Source organism: Chaetodon auriga, chromosome 10, assembly GCF_051107435.1.
Source record: "Chaetodon auriga isolate fChaAug3 chromosome 10, fChaAug3.hap1, whole genome shotgun sequence".
Classification (NCBI taxonomy): domain Eukaryota; kingdom Metazoa; phylum Chordata; class Actinopteri; order Chaetodontiformes; family Chaetodontidae; genus Chaetodon; species Chaetodon auriga.
This window is the reverse complement of record NC_135083.1, coordinates 10222413-10245103: the sequence shown is the minus strand read 5'-3', so window position 1 is coordinate 10245103 and position 22691 is coordinate 10222413. Positions and strand designations below refer to the sequence as shown.

The 22691-nt window shown below is 42.6% G+C and overlaps 1 protein-coding gene across 1 annotated transcript in view; it reads left to right on the top strand.

The window, feature by feature from the left end:
• Positions 1–7476: 7476 nt before the first annotated feature.
• The window catches only part of LOC143327591 (metabotropic glutamate receptor 7-like), a 62943-nt gene continuing 47728 nt past the window's right edge, over positions 7477–22691 (top strand). Inside the window, exon 1 of the mRNA XM_076742031.1 lies at positions 7477–8796. Coding sequence (XP_076598146.1) covers positions 8293–8796 — 504 coding nt within the window. The 5' untranslated portion in view covers positions 7477–8292. The remainder of the gene's footprint in view (positions 8797–22691) is intronic.

Genomic DNA, 22691 nt, shown 5'->3' with positions numbered 1-22691 from the left:
ATGTTCGGTGACATACAGAAGACAGCCTGAGCCCGTATGTGAGACATTTTAACAGCACATTGGCACTGGAAGACTTTTTTCCTTTTTGGTGACTCAATACAAAATAAATCTACAACAATTTAGCAAAAAAGAGTCATTTTTGATTTCTTGGCATTTCTAGCATTTCCCAAAGACTGCTGTTTAATTCCTTTCCGTATTCAAGGAAATTAATAAGGTAGAAGACGATCCATTCTCAATAGAACAGAATATAAAACAGGAAGACGTGTTAAGAAATGCACCTGGTTTCAATACCCTGAAAAGAGGGATTGCTACCATTTCAAGCTCCATTTTAATTTCCTGTTTATTTCGCTCTCTGAAGCTTTGGGAACTCTGAAAGGATTTAAATGCCCTTCAGTCCCCGTGTCTTTCTCCCATTGCCTTTGATTTATAGATTTGATTTTCAGCTTGAAAGCAAAAAGGGAGAAATTCCGAAAGGGAAAAAAACACCATCATGACATGAAGGAGCTTAAAGCGAGCTGAAAGGTAGAGGAAATAGGAAGGATATAAAACGCCCATTGCCAGCTCCAGGATGAAATATGAGGAATTGTCGGAAACCATGTAACAAAACGTGATATGTAGCAAATGAACTGGGCTTTATTCAATCCCCGTGCAGCCATAAGAAGTCCCATTCTGCTCCGTCTGTATTGTGCTGTGCCCCTGTGTCGACAGGACTCACTTTCACTCGACACTGTCAGGCACCCATTAAATGCTGCAATACGCAATCATACCTCCCTCCAAACTCTGTAAACACACAGTGCTCCCTGTTTCTCTCTTTCACTTTGAGTGGTGATTTTTCTGCCGGAGATGTCACTTAGAGACAGGCGCTCTGATTCGACCGTCACTCTGCTCATCTCCATAGTGCAACCGTAAAACGCCACGACTATTGTTACCCAATAGGTATGAATATATGAATTCCCTCACCTTGGCTCACTCTCTATATGCAAGAGATCAGCTGGGATGGCTCAGAAAATGCTCCCAGTGTCCCGAAAGAGCATCGGCCCTGGGGAAAAGGTAGCCTTTGTGACCCACAGTTCCAGCAACAGTGCTCCTATGGGACCACTGGGCCATGGGGAGTCCAAAGGGAGACAGACCGTGGCCGAGGGACAGGAGGGATACTGGGGGACCGTGGAGGCACTGAGCACACAGAACCGATAAGCCCAGGGGATTACCATCAGACTGCGGCGTCCTCAGGCTTGCACACGGTCAGAATGGGGAACGGTTTAACTTGAACCTCTTTTAATTGCGTACAGGCTCCAGCTAAGGCAGTTGACACACAGTGTAGGAGGCAGCGACCGTAAGTGACGATTAAAGTGGATGGCTTTTATGCATAAAGGTAGTGATTTATTGTTCCACCTTATGTGACAGTTATGTGCGGTAATTTGTAACAGAGTTAATTTCCACGTAATGAGTGAGAGAGATTAATTCATGTGCATGATGAATTACGCAGTGGCAAGCAGTCAGGCTAAGCAAATTCTTGCTCAAAATGTGTGTGCGCACATCAGTGTGTGTGTACCTTTGTGAATGCTTTTCAAACTAGACTGCAGGGGCACTTATCCGAAATAAGTAGGCCTGCCCTCCACCGCAGTCCTCGCTAGCAGCTCCATATGGTAATGAGCTGTGTAAGATGAAGAAAATATGTTATTTGCAACACAAACAGCACTGCAGTTAATTCAAGTAGCATAGGCATAATCCACTCACTGAGTCTGAGCCACAACATTTTCCAAGTGTAAAGTTGGAAAAGAAGAATGAGCTCATCTGTGCTGTGATAATGCAATGAGAAAATTTGAAGGCTTGTGCAATGCAAAATACGTCAGACACTAAGTCACTGTGGTGGTATGTGACCGGCTGCCAGAGCATAAATTGAAATGAATAACAAACTAGGAGGCTTGCCTGCCAAAGTGAGAGGGATGATGAGGTTATGATGTCCATCTGCAGTATGCGCAGTGTCTCAGTGTTAACGTTCTCATTAACATGAAGATTGTCTTAATCTGCCCAAACTGGTCTGTTTAAACGCGCTGACGTTCGAGCGCGCTGTAGCTGTCTTTCGTGTCACTTAACAGCTGCAGAGCTGCGATACATTTGGAACCAGCATTTAGAAAACATCTATATTTCTGGACGATGTTTAATTCAGAACTCAATTTAAAGCAAGAACAAGCCATTGTTGAATAAAAGCTGTAATCAGAGATGAAAACAGTTCAGCTGCACACATCGTGCTGAGAAAATGCCCTGATGTTTATCGCAGTGCAGGTTTTTGTCTCTCTGTCTTTGGTTTGTTGTGAAGGAAATAACTGTGGATTCCCGGTTTCTTTAAAGTACAAAACAGAAATGGTAAAAATAGCAACTGTAATTATTAGTTTTGTGTCACTCAGCAACTGATTCCGAATTAATCAGGATCTATTCATTAAGAAAGCTGCCAGTGTGTTGATTCATAGATATCAAGGCTCTAATCATTACGTGCAGTTTCATTAAAGGAATATTTGGACACTTTGGAAATGATGCTTGTTTGCTGGCTTGCTGAAAGTCAGATGGGTCGATCGATATTAAACATGAATGATTAATACTTCTTGTGTTGATACCGCAAAGACCACAAGTACCAACGGACAGCAGTTCGAAACTGGACACTTTTTCACTTCAATAGGAATATTTTGACATGTTGGGGAATATGCTTATTCGCTTTCTTGCCAGGAGTGAGATCGATACCACTCTCAATAAGCATAATGGAGTCTGTGCTAATTGCCTGGCAACCTCACAGTGACAACAAGACTCCAGGAAGTTACTGCACGCAGCCAAGAAATAATCATAACCCCCCATAAAAACACACAGATTGTTGTCTTTACACTTCAGTTTTTTGTACAGATAAAACAAACCAGATACAAAGTGTTAATTAGTGAGCTTTAGAGGTGCTGGTAGGCAGATTTTATGTTTGGACAACGCCAGCCTAGCTGTTTCTCCCTGTTTCCAGGGGTTAATGTGACTCTCAGTAAAAAAAAAAAAAAAAAAAAAGTCAATATGCATATTTCACACAATGTCGAAGTCTACTCTAAAGTACAACCCTGATTCCAAAACAAAAAGTGAGGTGCTGTGTAGAACTAAGTAAAACAGATAACTTGCCAAGCCTTTTCGACATTGAACACAATTGAAACAGTACAAAGACAATATATTTCAGGTTTCATGTCATCATCTTCATTGATTTTTGTAATTATATGCTGACAGGACAGGAGCAACTAAAGGCTGGGAAAGTAGTGGAATGCTCCAAAAACAGCTGTATGGAACATTGCACAGGTAAACAGGTTCATGGTAACAGGTGATAGTATCATGATTGGGTATGAAAGGGGCATCCTGGAAAGGCTCAGTCGTTCACAAGCGAGGACGGAGAGAGGTTCACCACTTTGTGAACACATGATTGGACAAATGAAATTACTACATGGGCTCAGGAACACTTCGTAAAACAATTTTCTGTAAACTCAGTTTGCATTGTGTTTTTATTTAAGTTTTCCGTCTCAACTTTTTTTGGAGTCTGGGTTGTAATTTATCACTGTCTTCTATTTACATAGTCCTTGATTCAGTTATCAGAAACGTACTGTTTTTAAATAATCATTTCCTTCCTGATTTGTTCCTCTCTTCGAAGCTGCTTTTGTTTCCTATCGTAAACATTCACAATAAAATAATTATTTGCACTGGAAGTATGATTCATTTATCGGTGCTAATACACAATTTAGGTACTCTGGTCATCTGTACCTGTCTCTCTAGCCTCATGCTGGCATCACCTCACATCACCCCCTCTACCCACACACACACACACACACACACACACACACACACACACACACACACACGCACACAGAGGGGTTGTTATGAGTGATTCACAAAGACTGTGGATAAAATCTCCTCCATCACCATGTACCATGAAGACACTCGTGATATAATAATTCGCAGAGGTCCAGAGCTGCTCAGAAGGTCGGCTAATTAGCAGACGCAAGGCGAGAGGCATTTACTATCACAATCAAATTTGTGGTGAAAGTCCTCCTGGCTAACTAACACAGCTGTGCCCACTTATCACCTTAGTCCAGTGGACCATGAGGTTAGCCATCAAAACAAAGGCCCAGTCACCCACTAATAGGGCCTCTGGAAGATTCCAGGACTGCGTGGGTGGGAGTTCAGCACCTCTGGGCCCATTACTGCCACATATAATACCTCTGATCATTATCGCTGCCGGGCAGGCTCCCAATCAGGAGCAGGTACTTGTCACATCTGTAATAAAGAAAAACAGCAGCAGCAGTCGGGGGTTAATATCCTTTTGGCTTTCCTTTTTCTCGTTTCAACTTTTTTTGCTCGTCTCAAAGGCCACATCTCTGTATAACCATCTGAGCAGACTCATTGTCATATATAACCCATGAGTTTCAAAGATAGCCTGGGGAGAAAAACCTCTTTTACAAAGCTGCCTGCTGCAGTTATGTATTCCAGTGGTCACTTGTGTATTATCTGTCTATCGTTCACATTTCAGAGTGTGAACAGGTACCGGGCTCACAGCAGCATCTTTACAGAGACATAATTAGAAGGGAGCAGGTATGACAGATGGATTACAATCATAATTGAGAGCATGGAGAGTCTATCGTCCTAGCTGCAGTGCACCTGCTTTGTCTTTTGCATAAACAGCAGAAGAGGTAAGAATTTGTCTTCTCATACAGTGTGCCTGTAGAATTACAACACAGGTTTGTTTTTTTTTGGTTTTTTTTTTTTGCCTCCTTGCAGGCACAGATTCTGCTCACAGTGATGAAGAAAAGCCCGGATAGCCTGATTTTATTATTCCAAAGCAGATGGTACAAAATGAGGCATGGGGGCCCAGCAGCTCAGTGACCTTCATGTTGCTAATCTAACATTGCCCCTACATTGATCTAACATTAACACTTCACCCCTCACAGAGTATGCATGACTCCAAACAGACTGGTGGCCTGCGTGCTTTCGAACAAATCACCTCGACATGCAATTACCTCCTGCTCCGGAGTTATTTCTTTCCTGTGGATACGACGGCCCTTTCATTTGAGTCTGGGAATTAAACAGGTCTCCGGGTTAATTAATTTGACAGACAGACCCCATTGTGCTGGGTGTCAGCCCAAAAGGAAACCTTATTGCCTCTTGTCCTGAAGGTTGACTTTTTATTGTTCTTTGATTCGTCGTTCTTGAAAGGAGCGCACATATGCCAGGCCCGTAATTGACTTGAAGAAGACTGCATCGAGAAGACGTGCTATTGAGTGCTTGAAACAAAAGCTTTGGTCTCTCATAGGAGTCCATAATTTATCTAGTGGGATGCACTGAAATGTAGTGCACCCCTGGCATAAGGAAGCCGTGGTTGGATTTGTTTGTTTGGTCAGCTATATATTGAACATAAACCTCTTCCAGGATACATTCTCACTCCTCCTCGCTTGTTGCCTTCCACTTCATCCAATGATGAAATTGAAATGGAATTTATCCGAGCCTTTGTGTGTGTGTGTGTGTGTATGTGAGAGTGTGTGTGTGCGCACATGTGACTGTCTGTGAGAAAGAGGACGGAGAAAGAAAGAAGATCCAAACCGAAGTGTAATCTCAGTCTAAATTACACAGCCTCCCTGGGGGAAAAGCCCCTCTTCCTGGGGTTAGTCAGTGAATTAAATCATGGTGAGGGCCCCATTTTTCAAAAGTAACCTTTCCGTTGACAGTGTAAGTGGGAGTCAGGCTCTCACTGTAGAGTCCGAGCAGTGGAATTAGTGTCTTGCGTGGCGACACCAGTCTCTCAGGGTGTCATTTGCTGGGACTGTTGCTGCATTTTTCCAGGCCTGCCTGCCTGTCTCAGTGTGCTCACAGCGGAGGAGGCCATCTGCCTCCCTCCCCTCTCGCATCCCTCATTTCTCTCCTCAGCAGTCTCTTCCCAGCAGTTCCCACACAGTTTCCTTAATGTATTTTTGGTGCATCTCATGAATTTTGGCCCCACTGTGAGGTTTGTACACCCAAATCCACATTAACACGCTTGGGCTTTGACATGAACGACTTGCCTATTGAAAGATATTCATGCAATCAGTGCGGCTAATGGAGATAAATACACTACATGGCAGGATTAGGCTTGAATTAATCTCTGTTCAACTTAATTAATTAGAAATTTGTCCATCCAAGCCTGTAATGTCAATAGGACATGTTTCAATTAGAGCTACATCGCCTTTTCTAATCTTTTAATTGAACAGAACCGAATGGAGCGAACATGTTCATAAAATGAGATTCTATGGCTCGTATTCATTTTGATGATAAAGCAACTCTCAGAGGCTGTTTATTACTAAAAGATCAAGCAACTTAACTGATTTATCCCATAATCCATTTACTGTTTCCTCTTTGACTGTTTCCCAGGGTGCTGCTGTAATTTTCCAACACCAGCAGCCCCGTGGATGCGATTGTTGGATGTGTGGTGGCTGGTTTAGAAGTGGTCAGTTTCTAAGGTGGTGTATGCATGAATTATGTATCTACAGTGCGCTCGGTCGGCACCTTTTTTTAACACTGTAACCAGCTGAACAAATACAGCAGTCATTAGTGGAGCCTAACAATGCTCTTCTCCTTCTTCTTCTTCTTCTTTACATATGAGATTTTAAATTACACACACAAAAACTACCTTTTTTTAAATTAATGCCACAAATTGCCAAGTGAGTCCCTGGCTAATGCATACCCACCAAAGCAAATGATCATAATCTGCTTGTTTGTAAAAGCACCATCTGTGCAATTAAACAGTTTGGTGATGATAGTGTTTTGTTAGGAAGATGTGAGGGATCCTTGCTCCTAAAGGTGTGGTTAATTCTCACCAGTCTGTGTGCCAGTATGTGTGCCAGCGTGCGTGCGTGTGTGCGTGTGTTTGGGGGGGTGCACAGGATGAATCAGGAGTGTCTTCTGAAGAAGGGTTGCCTGGGAGACCAGCCTGGACCCCTCCAAACGTGTCTGTTCTCCCACCTCCTCCTCCTCCTCCTCCTCGCTCTCCCTGCTCCGTTTTAAAGGTGCATCAGTAATGAATCCAAAACTATTTCAGGAAAGGCACTTTTTAGTCGGCGGGCGAAACCCTCCATACCTGCAGCTCTGCTGTGTTTTCATAATGCCACAGATCTGTGTTTCGTGCCTGCTACAGTCAACATCAAAAGAAAAAGAGGCACTTTGTGCGTCTCTCTTTGTGTACGTGTGCGTGTTTGAGGAGGATAAAGGAGGGAGGGGAAGTAGAGAGAGACAGAGATTATGAATGCTGAGATGCAGCGCACTGAGAGGCACTCAGAGGAACAATTGTCGCGCTATTAAAGTCTGTAAGTGCATTTGTTCGCCTTGTTTACCTTCTCGATCACTTGATGTCTGAAGACACTGAACGCCAACTTCCTGAAAATCTTGCCATGAAGTGATGCTACTCCCCCACCACCACCCCGCCCCCACCCCCCCAGCCAGCTGAATGACGTCTAGCAAGGAAAAGGGGGCTGCAAACTCGGCGCACACAGTGAATCCCTCGCTGTGACTCATTCATTTTGTATAAATGCGACCGGTTGCGGAGACAGAGAAAGAGCCGGCTTTAATTAGCTGGATGTTTCTCAGTCCTCTGCTCAGTGGACGCGCATTTCAGCTCGCACTGGTCGTTTTCTTTTCTTTTTCTTCTTCTTCTCTTCTTCTTCTTCTTTTTTTTCTTGGAGACTGTGGAGATGATATGCACTCCTGGGAGACAGACACCACAGCCGACCGAGCCATCCATGCGCTCCCGTGGAGTTGGTTTGAGCATAAAGAATGTCACCCACTTCTGCCGGTCCTAATATCTAAGCATTGATTTTAAGAGGTAATTCCTGAATGAAATCTCTGTATGTTATTTGGTAGAATTGCCGCTTTAGGTTGTGAAGATATGTCAGCTTCGTTGCGTCTCTACTCGCGCTTTGGATTTAGTATAAATGGACAAAATTAGGCCATTTTCATCTGCGGCGGGTGCTCGTGTTCCTTTACTGATATTTTCCGACTTATGGATGTAGCCTCCCGTTCCGAGGGACCCGATTTATCGTTAGGGGCTTCGCTATTCAACAAGCTGCACCGCTCACTCCTGGCAGCAAAGCGATGGGCGCAGTTTGCCTGAGCCATCCACTGCGTCTTGGTTTTCCAGCCCAGCTTGTTGAATCTCCTCTCTGGTGACAGGAATGGGTTCGTTTTAACAAACTTCTCTGCCTGCCTGTTCTGTCTTCTGCGGATTGCAGACTCCATCCTTCCTAAAAGTTGATCATGGCTCGTCCCGGTCTGTGCGTGAAGCTGAGCTCTATGTGGAGAGTGTTGTGGTTCATGAGGACTGTGGTAGATTTCGCGCTGCCTCAGGAGACTTATGCACCCCATTCAATACGGACAGAGGGGCACCTGACCCTCGGTGGACTCTTCCCGGTGCACGCCAGAGGGGCCGACGGCACGCCATGCGGAGACCTCAAAAAGGAGAACGGCATCCAGCGGCTTGAGGCCATGATGTACGCTTTGGACCAGATCAACCAGGACGAGCAACTCCTACCCAACATCACCTTAGGCGCCCGAGTGCTGGACACTTGTTCTAGGGATACCTATGCGCTGGAGCAATCTTTAACATTCGTTCAAGCGCTGATCACGAAGGACACCTCCGACGTGAGGTGCACGAATGGGGAGCCACCGGTGTTCGTCAAGCCCGAAAAAGTGGTGGGAGTCATCGGAGCCTCGGCGAGTTCTGTATCGATCATGGTTGCCAACATCCTACGCCTCTTTCAGGCAAGTCTTTGAGCGTGTGCGATAGTTTTGTGGCTTTGAAATGGTGTTTTTCCACTGATGCAGCTACAGTATGTGCAGGCTTGTGGCAAATGACGCTTTTTAGGGAAGAGTGAAAGTGGTGCGCCTCATTGCTACCCAGCAGATGAGAGCAGGGATGCCATAAGTAGTTAACAACAAATACACCTTCTCCCATGGGGAAAATGCACCGTTAACAACAAAAATCTGCTGTTGTTCTGGAAATATATAGAAATTTCTGCATTTTCTTCATATTAAATTTGATGTGCTGTATGGCTAATTTTCATCTACACTCCTCTCTATCTAAAAATATTAGGACAAAAGGAAGGTGGAGGGAGTTCGGGTGGTTTTCCCCTCCACTACCCTGTGCGGATGAGACAGCTCAGTGTGCTGTTGCTTGTCCCCGGTGGTGCTGAAAGAACAGCTCCCGTCTGTTCCAGTCTCACTCCAGAGTCTGGATGAGTGGGAACTGACAGCCTGACACAATCACACCCAAACTCAACAGCCCCTCCTGAGAATAACAGGCCCGCTTCATGTGATTGCACATGATTATATGAGCCTCTTGTGCAGCAAAACTGCAGGCGTTTTTATGAATTGTTTTGAACCTGAAAGCCTGGATTCATGGTTGAGTTGGCTTGCTCCTATCTGCAGGGGGGGCCTCTTCAAAATGAGCTCATTCCAAACTCTTTGCACCCTAATTGAGCTCGATGGCTGCAAGTATATGAAATGAATTTGCGCCGCTCATTTCAAAATGGCTTTATGAGGGAACACATCTCTATTCCTGTTGGCTGACAGTCAACCGACAGTGTTGACCCACTGCTGGTGCTGCAGTGGATGGAGAAACGCAGCAGGGCACCAGCACAGCAGATAAATTATTGAAATCACATCTCCATAGCAAAATATTTAATTACTTGGAATACCATGTGCACGCTTTTGCAAATGTGCAGGCGGTGGTGTGAAAGCCAGGGAGGCTCATCAGAGCTGCAGCGTCGCTCCTGCTGCTAATGATTCGTGGTTGCAGATTGTAACTCACAGTCTCGTCATTTTGTTTCAGTTCAATTAGACAAAACGTGGGCCTGACTGTAAGTAGCTGTTTAACCGCATCAAATAGCTTAACATGCTTTTAGCCCCCCTCCTCTTCCATTTGTTTTCACACACACACGCGCGCGCGCACACACACGCACGCACACACTTACACATGCAACACTCTCCTTTTTTATAGAGCAAGTCATCCTGTGGGATTTTATGGCTCCACTGACTGGACAATTAGACTGATGGTCCCCACCACAACCTGCAGCCTGGCTTTGGTTCTGATTCGCTCTTTGTATGCAGCGTTAACAAATTAAATTTTTATCATTCCAAGTTTGTGAAACCCTCCAGTTATACTTTGAAGCATCCCCCAAACCCTTATTATTTGTTGCAGAATGCAAGGGTTGTAAGACTTCCTTTCTTTTTTATTTTCATGCAAGCTGTGTAACATCAGCACGTATGCATTTGTAAAATTTAGAGGGTTTAAGGGGAGTGAAATGTTAATTCCCTCCCATCTTTCTTCCTCACACCAGGTGCACCAGCATGTCTTGTAAGTGTAAAGCTGTGGGAGTGTAGGTGTAGTCCATGTGTGATGTTGTAATCAGGCTTGAGGAAAGTGTGGATTGACAGCAGTTGTCATTCAGCTCTGTCCGTCACTCTGCATATCTTCTCAATCCCCCCAAAGGTGGATTTAATCACCACAGTCAAATCTGCAGATAAATTCGGTCCTTGTCTGAACCTGTTTGCCCTTCAGAACACTTCTTTTTTTCCACCAGTGGTGATGATAGTGCTTATAATAAATGATGATAAATTAAATGCGAGGGCACATGACACTGCATAATCAATACATGCCAGAAGTGAGAGCTCCCAGCCCATTTACCCTCATTAGTTTTACAGCATTTGATTAGTGTGTGGCATCAAGTTTCTGAGATTATTTTCAACTGCAATCCATCAAGTATTAAATGATTCCAATCAAAAGCATCTAAACCTTGAGAAAATACCTGTTCAGATATAATTAAAGAAGCGAAGCAGATCTTTTTCTCCCAAGTCAAAGTGAACGAGGTGTGTTCAATTTCTCGCCTTAGTCGATTTGAATTACATTTGATTACTGGATATGCCTCGCAACTAAGCAGTTTAATTGACTTCAAAGTGAAATCTTTACACTTAGAGCCTGCGGACAATGACCTCTCCCTGAGCTCTCCTGCTTCCCGCTTTGTTCTCAGTGAGTATCATCAGGTCATTTTGCATCTCACCCCTGCGATAAATGATTCATCAGGGGAAGCTAAATAGTGATTGTAGATTTTATTGCCAGACGCTAAATATCATGGCTGTCTATTCAGGACATGAGTAGCTGCTGAACTGTTAATGCAAGGAAATTGACATGAGGGATAGATTTTTCTGAGGACCCAGGAGGGTTGATCAATACTGTTGCCATGGTGAGGCCGATTTGCTGCTAAGATGTTTTTATTTCACTGCCTTTCATGCTGTGTTGGAAATGAGAAGCAACACTGCCACCAGAGGAGAAAAAAATCAATTAGCCAAAGTTTTGAATTGTTACTAGGAGCTATAATGATGTTGTGCACCTTTTGGGGGGAAAAACAGGAGAATCGTCCAATCCTTACTCCCTGCTTGTGAGCAGCCTGTCATTTTCAAGGAGGACGACACCGGAGTTGAAAAGACGGGGCAACTTTGTCCATTTGTAAGTCCTGGCCTCTTGAATGAATCATGAAATTGATTTTTCTCCAGATGACATTTACATCAAGGAGTGCAGCTCGCTATTCTCTGTCGTATCTGTTGTCCAAAAAAAAAAAAAGAAAAAAAGGGGGGGGGCAAAACTTTGTATTGAATGCAGGTGAACTCCGTCTTGTCCTCCTGTCTGGGGAAGCGGCCCCTTCAGACTAGCTGTCTAAGTGAGGCATTGACGTCCTCTGCTCTCATAGCCCTGACAGTCTCCAGTCGGCTTTTTATCTCTTCTTTTTTTACAGAATCATCACTGTGATTGATTTGAAGGAGATTGAAGCCTTGCAGTGTGATCTATTCAGCTGACAGTGGTTAAGACGGACACCAAAGGAATATGAGGCCTCTGTGTGTGTGTGTGTGCGTGTATGTTACTTAACAAGCTCTCAAAGTGACACAAACTGGCAGGGGTCAATTATGTCTGTTTCTCTAAACACAGTTGCCATTTGTACACCGATGCATGCCGCAGAGCAGGTCAATTAGTCATATTCCTACTACTGCATTCAGCCCTGTCGTAGGAGACATGGCTGGTATGTCACCTGTGCAGCATATGAATAGATGCACACACACACACACACACACACACGCACCAGGAACCCTATTACCATTCTTAAAGGAAGGAAAACAACTGTCTCATGGATGTTTCATGATCCACTCCATTGCTTCCCGCTCTTGCCTTTTCTCTCCATTACTTGCTAATTGGCTTTTATTTACATGTGACATGGAGACCCCACTCAGTATATTTGAACTTCTGAAAGTATCTGAAACAAAGAGAGTAATTCCACTTCCTCAGCTAATGTGATACTCTTCTTCAAGCTAAGCTTCAGCATCTTACACTAGTTAACACACAACAGAACTGATATAAGAGCCAAAACTGACCATAAATAATGGAGTTGCGGTTGTTATTGTATGTATATCATTGCATATGGCCGTGAAATGATTATGTTTACAAGTAGTTGAAAAAGTTGAACAAAAAAGCCTTTCCACTGTATAATATACAGGATATGAGAAAAGAGGAAGGTAAGGTCGATATTTACAAATTTTTGATTTTGAGAGAGGCTCAGTTGGATTCACCTCGCAGATGAATATTAGAATCTGATTTTGCATCTTTTCTCAAATTGAAAACAGACTTTACCATTTCATCATTTTTTCCTTTCAATCTACGTGACATCATTCTGAACATAACTGGTGTTCCTCAGATTAAAAACAGGACCCCTGTGTATGCAGATGAGCTTTGATGGCATGTCACACACCATCTGTGAGTTTGGTCTACACGCAAATACAAATACAAACACATGCAAGGACAATATCACCAATTATTCAATCAGAGGGAATGATTACACGGTACCCATGTGAACATCAGCAGTACATTAGGAATACAGCACCCGAGTCCCTGAAGGGAACAATATGTGGCTGAAATGGTGCCAACAAAACTCTCTCTCTCCAGTCTCTCAAAACAGTTAATATATTTATCTTCTTGTATTTTATGGTCTAATGACACTCTTTCCACAAATACCTAAAATGCCCAACAGACTTTAAAGGGTTGATGAATCATCAGTTATTTTTGCCGGTTTTGTAGAACAATTGATAGTACAATTGATTTTGTTCATCAAACTTTCTGCCTTTTGCATTGCACATATACCAACATAAAAAACTAAACTACCCAAACCAACAAATCTACTCTATTTTATCAAAAGCTTTTTTTTAAAGCAGTGCTTCCAAAGTGTTGCAATGCTAATAAGTACTGCTTCGAGAATAAGAAGGAAAAAGACACTAAAACATAAATGATGATAAAATAAAAGGAAGTTGAGAGGATTGAAGAACTTTAAAAATAAATGTTGGTCTTTTATTATTCTGGAGTGCATGCACTGAATACATTATCTACTCTCACTTGTGGACCTTGAGACTGAGAGCCCCACTGTTTTTCATTCAAGCCATTTAGTCTGATGCTGACTTATGGCACGGTCAGACCAGAACTGGCAAGGTGAAGTTTACTCACACGCTGTGGCAAAAAGCAGGTGGGACAGGAAATAATGTGGGCAGGGTTACAAGAATAAGCTACAAATGTTAGCATGGCTAACAGGCTAAAAATAGCATTCCATAAACATACACTTTATGTTTCTTTACACTTGGCTTTTTTTTTTTTCTGTCCTTGCGCCAGTAGCCATCCACATAGTGTGAACCCTCTCCTGCTGCTTGTGTGCTTTAAGCATGCAGCCATACAAACAAGGATAGAAACAATCAATACTCACTTACGGAGAGGTCAATCCCACCTGCTCTTTTAAATTGGCTAGACACCGGGGAGTCTCGCTATTTCACAGGTGAGGGTTCAGTCTGATTGAACTCAAAAAGTGAACAAGGCAAGATCAATTTATGACACGAAGCGAAATCCCCCCTGTTACTGAAATTATGGGGAGCAAATTTTGGTGTGAAAACACAGGATGGATCTGGGATGTACATTAATGCATGCACTGAAGTTATCTGCTTGTATAGAACGGCACCAGCTGTATGAATCTAAGCGCTGGGGTTGAGCGATAAGGTGCATAGATTTGATGAGGGGATTGGATAAAATGAAGAAAAAACACTGCCATTATTTTTGCATTTAGATTGGGAGGTTTGCAAGATGACTGTTTGCAGAGCATGAGCCATACTCCAGGAAAATTCAGACCTGCAAAGGCGGTGATTAAATAAGCACACAGAGAAACGTTGCCGGAAAACCTTTTCAAATTTCCATTCTTTTGGTCTTTTTGTGAGGAGCAGTGTTGTGAAGAGAGCACTGCCAGTGGAGCAGGTACATACAGTATTCACACACAAACACAATGCAGTGTGTGCAACTAATGCAATATTAATAAAATGAATAAAATATCCCGGTGTTAGACAAGTTGTCATTGCTGCTAACATGAGGTCATTGGGTCAGCAGCCTGCCACAGGGAGAGGATGAGAAACCACGCACGCCATGTCTTGGTTATTCCCACAGGCCTGGGGGGATGGTGCACTTTATTATTCAGCTACGTGATAGCGTGCTATGTGACTAAATGCATCTCAGTGAAAACACAACGAGTACATTCTCATTCCGTTCTTCATTTGCTTTCAGGCGTATAAGTCCACTTATAGCTGGCAAATATTGATTCAGTATCCTCAATGAGGTGTCATCCCCGCTGCGATCGTTTTCGCTTGACGATCGCAGCGTTGTGACGCTCTCAGTCAGGCCCATTTTCTCCCAGTGCATCAGACGAGGGAAGAGGGCACCTGCTTAAAAGCTTAGCTGTGCTCACATCGAGGTCACACCAGTGTTCCTTCAAAACTTATTGTCAGTATGACTGTAAAATGTGTCAAGAATAGCACTCTTAGACTTTGTTGGAAGTTTTCTGCAGTTTATCTGGCGAGCAGAAGGAGCCAGAGAAGAGGAAACCCCATTACGTCCGATCCTCTTACGGGGATGAGTGGAGAAGCATGAGGAGGTCTCTGCTGGCTGCTGGTCGGCCTCTCACTCATCCCTCCGAAAGGAAAAATGTCCCCGTTGCTTCAGCAGAAAGTGCTGTAGTGTGAGCTGAAATGCATTATCACAGGGCTCATTGTAGTTTGTTTCAACACAGTGATCTGTGATCCATGCAACATTCTGGACAGAGCCCGAATTACAAAGCCCCTCAGCCATAGTAGACTTCTGTGCTGTGTAACCAAATAACATCCATGTCTGTTTTCACTGTAGAAAACCTCATACGAGCACAAAATGTCTGTATAGATCAATAAGAAAATCTGCCTTTTAAATATGATCTGTTTACCAGGCAAACTCTGGTTCTCACAGTTCCTCAAATCCTGGTAAATGAGTTAAGTGAATTTGTTAAAAGGCTGCTTGTAGTCTGCCTGTGAGAGTGTCTGCTGCTTCAAAAAGGAGGCATGTGTTGTGGCTCCTCTCAGACCTGGATTCCATGCTTTGTTCTCTGTTTTATCGCTTTCTCAACACTTTCCCCATCTGGCTCTGAAATCACATGGAACCTTAGAAATTAGATTGCACTTAAGACTAATCCTGTGGATCTACTTGTCAGGGAGAATTCCCTCTCAACACATAAAAAGTGTTGCATTTTAAGGGAAAGGGGAGCAAACTGATGGAAACAGGAGCCATAGTGACGGCTCTATGAGGCTGCACTGTAAGGCCCAGTGCTGATGTTAGCATGTAGCACATATTGTTTACCATGTTCACCATCTTAGTTTAGCGTGTTAGCATGCTAACATGTGCTGATTGCAGCTAAACACATGAGCGATCACAACTGACCACAGAGCTAGAGCTAACATGCTCACAGTGACAACGCTCACCATCTTAGTTTGCACTGTTTGACGAGAATGTTGTTAGTGTTGCAGCTATTTGATGATAAAGGAAAGTATTGGACAAACATTTTTGACCTTATGAAGGAACTAAAGGAGTTCTTAATCATCCTTTGGGGTGTGCAAATGTGTGTAACAAAATTCATGATAATCGACCTCATAGATGTTCAAACCCACAAAAGTCAACCCCATCGTGGCACCAGATGAAAAGTCTGGAGGGTTCATCCACTTTCTGGACCATGAATGTTTGCACAAAATTGCATGGAAGTCTAATAAACAACAGCTTCATATTCAGTGTCTCACTGAGTTCACACAGTAAAGGCTAAGATCCATGTGTATGCAAAAAGACTACTCCAACAATAACTTAAAACACAGTGAACTTTGTGCAGTGTGTGCTGCCAGCTTAAAAGGGACGGGGGGGACTACTGCTCACATGGCTTTCTTGCTGTCCCTGGAGGCTGGTGGCACGAGGCTCTGTTTAAACTGCATGTCCATGTGAGGGCTCGAATGTAGATGGGCATGCCACTGAAGAGCAGCAAGAAACAGACAAGGAGTCATCGCACGCCAGCTAGAGCTGCAAGAGAGGGAGGAGAAACAGCAATGGTCCTTCTTCTACACTGTTTATATTTTCTCAGTTACCTCTGGTGTATTGAGCACTGCAGATCCAGTCGTTTCACTTTTATGTGCCCCTGTTTCAACATTGTTTCTGGACACGGAAATTAGTTGTTGCATTTTCGAAAATAATTGTTTAATGCAGTCAGCGCCGCAATCGCGATCCCATTCAGCTCAATTGTTTTTGGCTGGAGGCAGATATCTTAGTGGCAGACAGTGACAAAAGAAGTATCCTCATCCATCCTAATGAAGAAAAACTCATCCTGCAAGTGTCACTATTGTGTTCTATTATTGGATTATTATTATTACTGATGCATGAGTGTGTAGTTACTTAAAGTAGCGTTTATTTTTCTATGTAGATGAAAAAAGAATCATGTTTTATACGCTGATTTTATGTGTAAAATGTTATTAGTAGTTAGTAATCGCAGTAAATGTACTTAGTTACTTTCCAACACTGATGGTGGAGAGTTAAAAACCAGATTAGACCAAACCAAGCTTCATGGCTCGATACCACCTGAAGTAAGTGAACTGAATCATATGAAATACGTTAAATTCAACATCTGTGCTTATATGTGCCTGAATGTGTTTCACCACATTTGTGTGTGTGTGTTTGTCTCTGCGATGTCAGGGCTCAGTGGGCTCTCTCACAGTATACATAATAAACTGTCATCGGGATTCATTCCTTGTCCTTCAGTGGTGTTATTACAGCAGAGCCTGAGGGTGCATCAGTTGCTAACAACAGATAGTAATATATAACCATTATATCAGCCAAAACACAGTGTGGACTTTTACAGGAAGACTAAATTATTAGAGTGCAGCATGGGCCTCGGGTAGTTATGTTAAAATACCTGTTGATTTTACATGTGAAAATTGAAAGAGTGGAACTTTGCAGTTTCATTAGCTCCAATTTCATTTTGTCTGTATTTCCCTTGAGATAATGTTAGGCGAGTGTTTTTTTTTTTTTTTTTTGTTGGCTGGCTCTGCAGTGGTGTGTGAGCGCTGTTTGAACAAATTTGTGTGTCTCTGCTCTTTTGAGCTTGAAATGTATGCTGTGCCGCAGCAGCCGGAGCATACATAAAAAATCGGTTGACAGGATAACTGTTTTCAGATGCTAATCCCGTGGGATTTCAAGTGCTCTCCGAAACGCCTGCGTCTGACAGTTACATTGATTTGGGGGAAGACCTCAATCACCTCTGACATTTTTGCAAATTAGGGAAGCTCTTTCCTTTCAAATCGGGGTTGTTTAAACTACAATTGACTGCCGGACAGACGCTATCGGTGACAGAATGGAGGGTTTTTTAACTGCCTTATCGCTGTTAAAGCACTCACATGTGGCCAACATCGAGCCTGAGAGGATCAATAGCATGTCATTTATCAATGGATTATGCATAGAGCTGTCATGCATTCTCTACCTGGAGGTCGAAGGCCAATGAAATGTGAAATTTGCCAGTAGATATTCTGAGGTGTTGGGAATCTAAACCCTCTCTGTGTTGCATCAGTCAAACATCAGTCTCCCTGCTCTCCTGTATGTATGTATGTATGTAATATTTAGGAAGGCTAAACGAATTTTGCTGAAGGACTACAAGTGTGCAAGCCTGATCTACGACTCATACTTCATACTGAAGGTTTCCCTGTTAAAGCCTGTATGTGTGTAGTTGTATTATATTATTGGGATAAAAATCCCATAAAGTATTCACATTATGAGGACATGAAGTTGGACCTCACAAGGTTGACACGTAAATTTCATGGCTAAGATCTGGTTTCTGACAGTAAGGGTGGCGTTAGAGATGTAGTGGTTATGGTTAAGAACAAGTCTCCAGAGAATTCATGCAAAATTTATGCTTGACACAAACGGTTAACAGCCTGCCATAGATATCGACGCAGTACGTTTTTATTTATGTATCTGTTAGATTTCACTCATTGATGGCACCACTGCAGCACTAGAAGGACTTATTGCATGTGTTCAAGCCACATATTGTTTTATTTGCATTCTCCACAGTAACTGTTGTTTATATTCATCCATTCTCTTTGTGATATGGAGCAACAGCGGGCTACACAAATACTTATACAGTAGAACTGGACTTACATCAGGGTTAAATGCCTATTCCACCTCGTCTCATTACCTGAAGCGGAGACTGCTCCTCATTCAGTCGTCCTGTTTACATTCATTCGGTCACTCTGATAGAGAGCAGGGTTTGCAGAGATGTCTTTGCTAGATGTTTGTTGTTGCAGAGGACTGCTGAGTCTTTCTTTAACTGAATTTTGTCTGCACCATCAACAATCTGCACCAGCATCGAAAACTTGTAGTGCTGAACACAAGCACCCCAGACTGACCTATCACTGTTCTTGCCGTCCCTACGTGGTATCTCTGTAGTCCCAAAGTGAACACTTATTAAAAGGCACACATCAGATATGACAAACCCTACACAATAGCTTTGGCTGCTACACGCTGTAGCCTCTTAATGTATAACTATAAATCAAGCTGAAGTCGAGGCATATGACAAAAACAAGTGACTGTGTGTGTGTGCGTTTGTATGTGTGTTTATATATACAGTGTGTGTGTATATATATATATATATCTCCTTGCAATGATCATTACATGGTCTCATTTCTTTGGGGACAAAAAGCTGATCCCCACAATGTTACCATTAGATTTAGCAGTCAGTTAAAGCTACTCTTAGGATTAGGAAGTTGGTGGCAGGTTTGAGGTTAGGCTAACGCCTCCAGGGCATGAATCTCCAGTGTCCAACTAAGTAATAAAAATGTGTCTATGTGTGCTTTAGGGTGGCAATAATCTTACACTCTCAGTGCTCAAGCAATTTTCCAGTTCCTATGTGCAGTTGGAACTTCATCACACCTTTTTATTTGGAGAAACCATCCACACAGAGATTTTGAATGTTCTGTGATGAAGACGAAATAAAGAAATACATAAGCACGAGGCACTTGAATGCACTCACTGCGGGTTATAGCACAAATGGTTTGTAGCAGCCTTGACTTTGATGCGTTTTTCTGTGCCAATTCATGTTCCGATGATAATGTTATAGTTGTATCTGTTTAGGCCATATGCAGTTCACATTATGCGCTCTTGCTGTTGTATTTGTAGGTCAAGCTTCAATAATATGCTATGAAGGAGTTTTCCTTCTCTGAACTCTGTCATCATTTTTTTTTTTATTGGTGCTTGAGTCACATTGCTTACGCTGAAGGCGAAAAGTTCTTGTAAACACAGAATGCGTATGTAAAATCTATGCTTGATATACCTCACATATGAAACAGTCCCTCTGAATACATGTCTAAGATCTGAGTTCAGCTCATTTCACAGATTGTGTTATGGGAGACCCGAGATCCACATGAGCTGTTTTGAGAAAGTTGCGTGTTGGTGCTCTTGTTGAAAATAAAGATAACCCTTCAGTAGTGGTGTGTGACAGATCCATTGTATTCGACAGGACCCATTCCTGTTTCGGCTGGTTAACTTGTCTGAGGGTAATTGTCTGATCTGGCGTCTGTTGCGCTTCTCTGATTCTGCCTCTGAAATACATGTCAGTGTGCAGCCTTCTGACACTCTGTTTCACTTCGTGCGGGTGGAAGTTATGTGAAATATGCGTGTCACGAAAACACATTCCACATAAATGCTCTTTATCTATTAGTCGAGACACTTGCTCTGATGAATCATGATCTCAGTGAGAATGAAAGTCTGTTAACACAGAATAGCTCTATTTGAAAGACTGTGTCCGGTTCTTTGAGAGTTGGCCGCTTGTGCAGCACCGGAAAAAGCTTCTTGTGCTCTTTGGACAATTGTCCATTGTTCTGACTGTGTGTTGTCTGTGTGTCTGGCTCAGTGTGTTGCTGAGAAAACTACCAGGTCAGATGCCCTCAGTGATGCACTGCACCAGCAGTAGCGAGCAGAGTCTATGGGTGGCCAGGTCATGACTGGACACAGGATAATTTCCAGCAGAGTGAGTGTGAGCCGCAGGGTTGGAAGATAGCCGATATACAGAAACTTTAATAAGCTTCACTTCAAGTTTTACAACAGCTACTTTTCTTTATACCTTGCTGCTCAAGAGCACATAACGCTGCTGACTGGTAGTAGCAGTGGTGTCACAGAGTCCTTCAGAGGTTCAAGGATCATAATATAACATAACGTAGGATCATCAATTTTTTTTCATTGTGCTTATGCTTTTTCTACTGTGCAATAGCACATAAGACTGCATTTTATTATCCATATTTTTAACATGTGCAATTCAAATACTCATGGCAATATTATTTTTAATACTCCATACTCTATATAATGCACATATATATTGTTGATTGTATTTTTATCCTTTTTATTGTCTATTTGTTCTTTTCTGACAGCTCCTTTTTATTCTTGCTATTATTGCTGTTTGTAACATTTTCATTTCCCCGGCATGGCATCAATAAAGTCTTATCTTATCCTGCCTTATCTCATCTTATCTCATATTATCTCATCTTATCTTATCCTATCTTATCTTGTCTGTGTGTTTGCCTGATGTCACGATATCATTGCGTGGTAATGCAGTTCAAGGGCAGATTTATTTGGAGGGTCTGCACTTCATTACCACATAACTATAAATTGGCTTTGATTACACAGCTCCAATATATTTTCATATTGCACAAAATTAATGAAAGACAATGAATGTCTTTATGGTGAAAAGAACACGTGCTGTAAAATGTTTGCTGATCATCAGCTGTCATGTGAAGTCCACATAATTTGTAGCAAATGGGCTGAAGCTTGCAAAACCCCTTGTATGCTCCTTTAAAATGCAATGAATAGAATTAAGTAGTCAACTGTAGTCAGTAGAATTAAGCTTAAAATAAAGCCCCCAAAACCAGATAAGCATCCACCAAGACTATAGTCACACACTATAGCGTCTATAGTCACACAGCTCCGTGGGGCACATGCTAACATGCTCACAATGACAGTGCTAACATGGTGATGTTTAGCAGGTATAATAACACAAAGAACAGCTGTGGCTGATGGCAGTGTCATTAACTTTGCAGTTATTTTGTCATTAACTAAAGTACTGGACAAATTATAGTTAACCTTTGCACCTAATGATGGTACTAGATGAAAAGTCAGCGGTTTATGAAGTGATTGCAATTCATCCTGATGGGGACATGAATTTCTGTGCTGAATTTCATGGTGTACCATCCAATAGTTGACCCTAAATCCCAAATATCAACCTCATGCTATAGCAAAAATCAGAGGCTCACCAAAGTCATTAAGATTCATTGTTTGTGGGCCATCGCTTTCTCTGTAGAATTTCACGGCACGTCATCAAGATACTGAGATATTTCACAGGATAAGTGAGAACTTTGACCTGCTGGTGGCACTGGAAGAAATGACAGACGATCGCTAAGTCAGCAGGATTTATCATCTGGGTGGCACGAATTTCTGGACAAAATTTAATGATAATCCGTCTAATAGTTGTTGAGCTATTTCAGTCTGGACCAAAGTGGTGGACTGATAGATGCTTGCACAGCTTGAAAGCGATGGAAAAAACCCTATAATTTGCAAAACTAACCAGGACCATATCTCCATTTTTCTTCTACATTTAGAAAACTTTTCACTTTACATGCTCTTGCCTCAAGCATTAAAATGCAACAGAATTTTAACCACTATGAGACCATACATTCTCGATTTTTGCATCGGCTCACTGCCTACAAGACTTTCTTTGGACTTTCTGATCATATTGAAAACATCTTGCTGTGGTCAGACTCCTCGCAGAACTTTTATTTCTTCAAGAGTCGCCCTCAGCCTCAGAGCCTCAGGCTGAGAGTGACAGAGGAAGAAAAGTGACTGTGCTTTTGTCATTAGGACCTATAGACTGCAGGGATTTCATTGTCCTGAATTGAGCCTGCCAAGCTGAGCCACAAACAAGTTCCAATGATCAGAATGCTTCAGGTTATAGATAGTTAATGTGAGGGCCTGTTAGAGTCTGCCAATCCCAGCGAAGGAGGCGAGATTTGTATAAAGCCTTGGAGGAAGGTCTTTCCTGTGCAGCTTAACTCAGGGAATTAAACTCCTATAGTTGACTGTGAAGTGGCCTCCCTTGAAGACTTTCCTTTTGTTTAACCACATTCGAGGTTGTCTTTCAAATCACTTTTATCACCATTTTTATAATCGGATGTTTTCCATTTTTCCTGCTTGAAGTTTTATACTG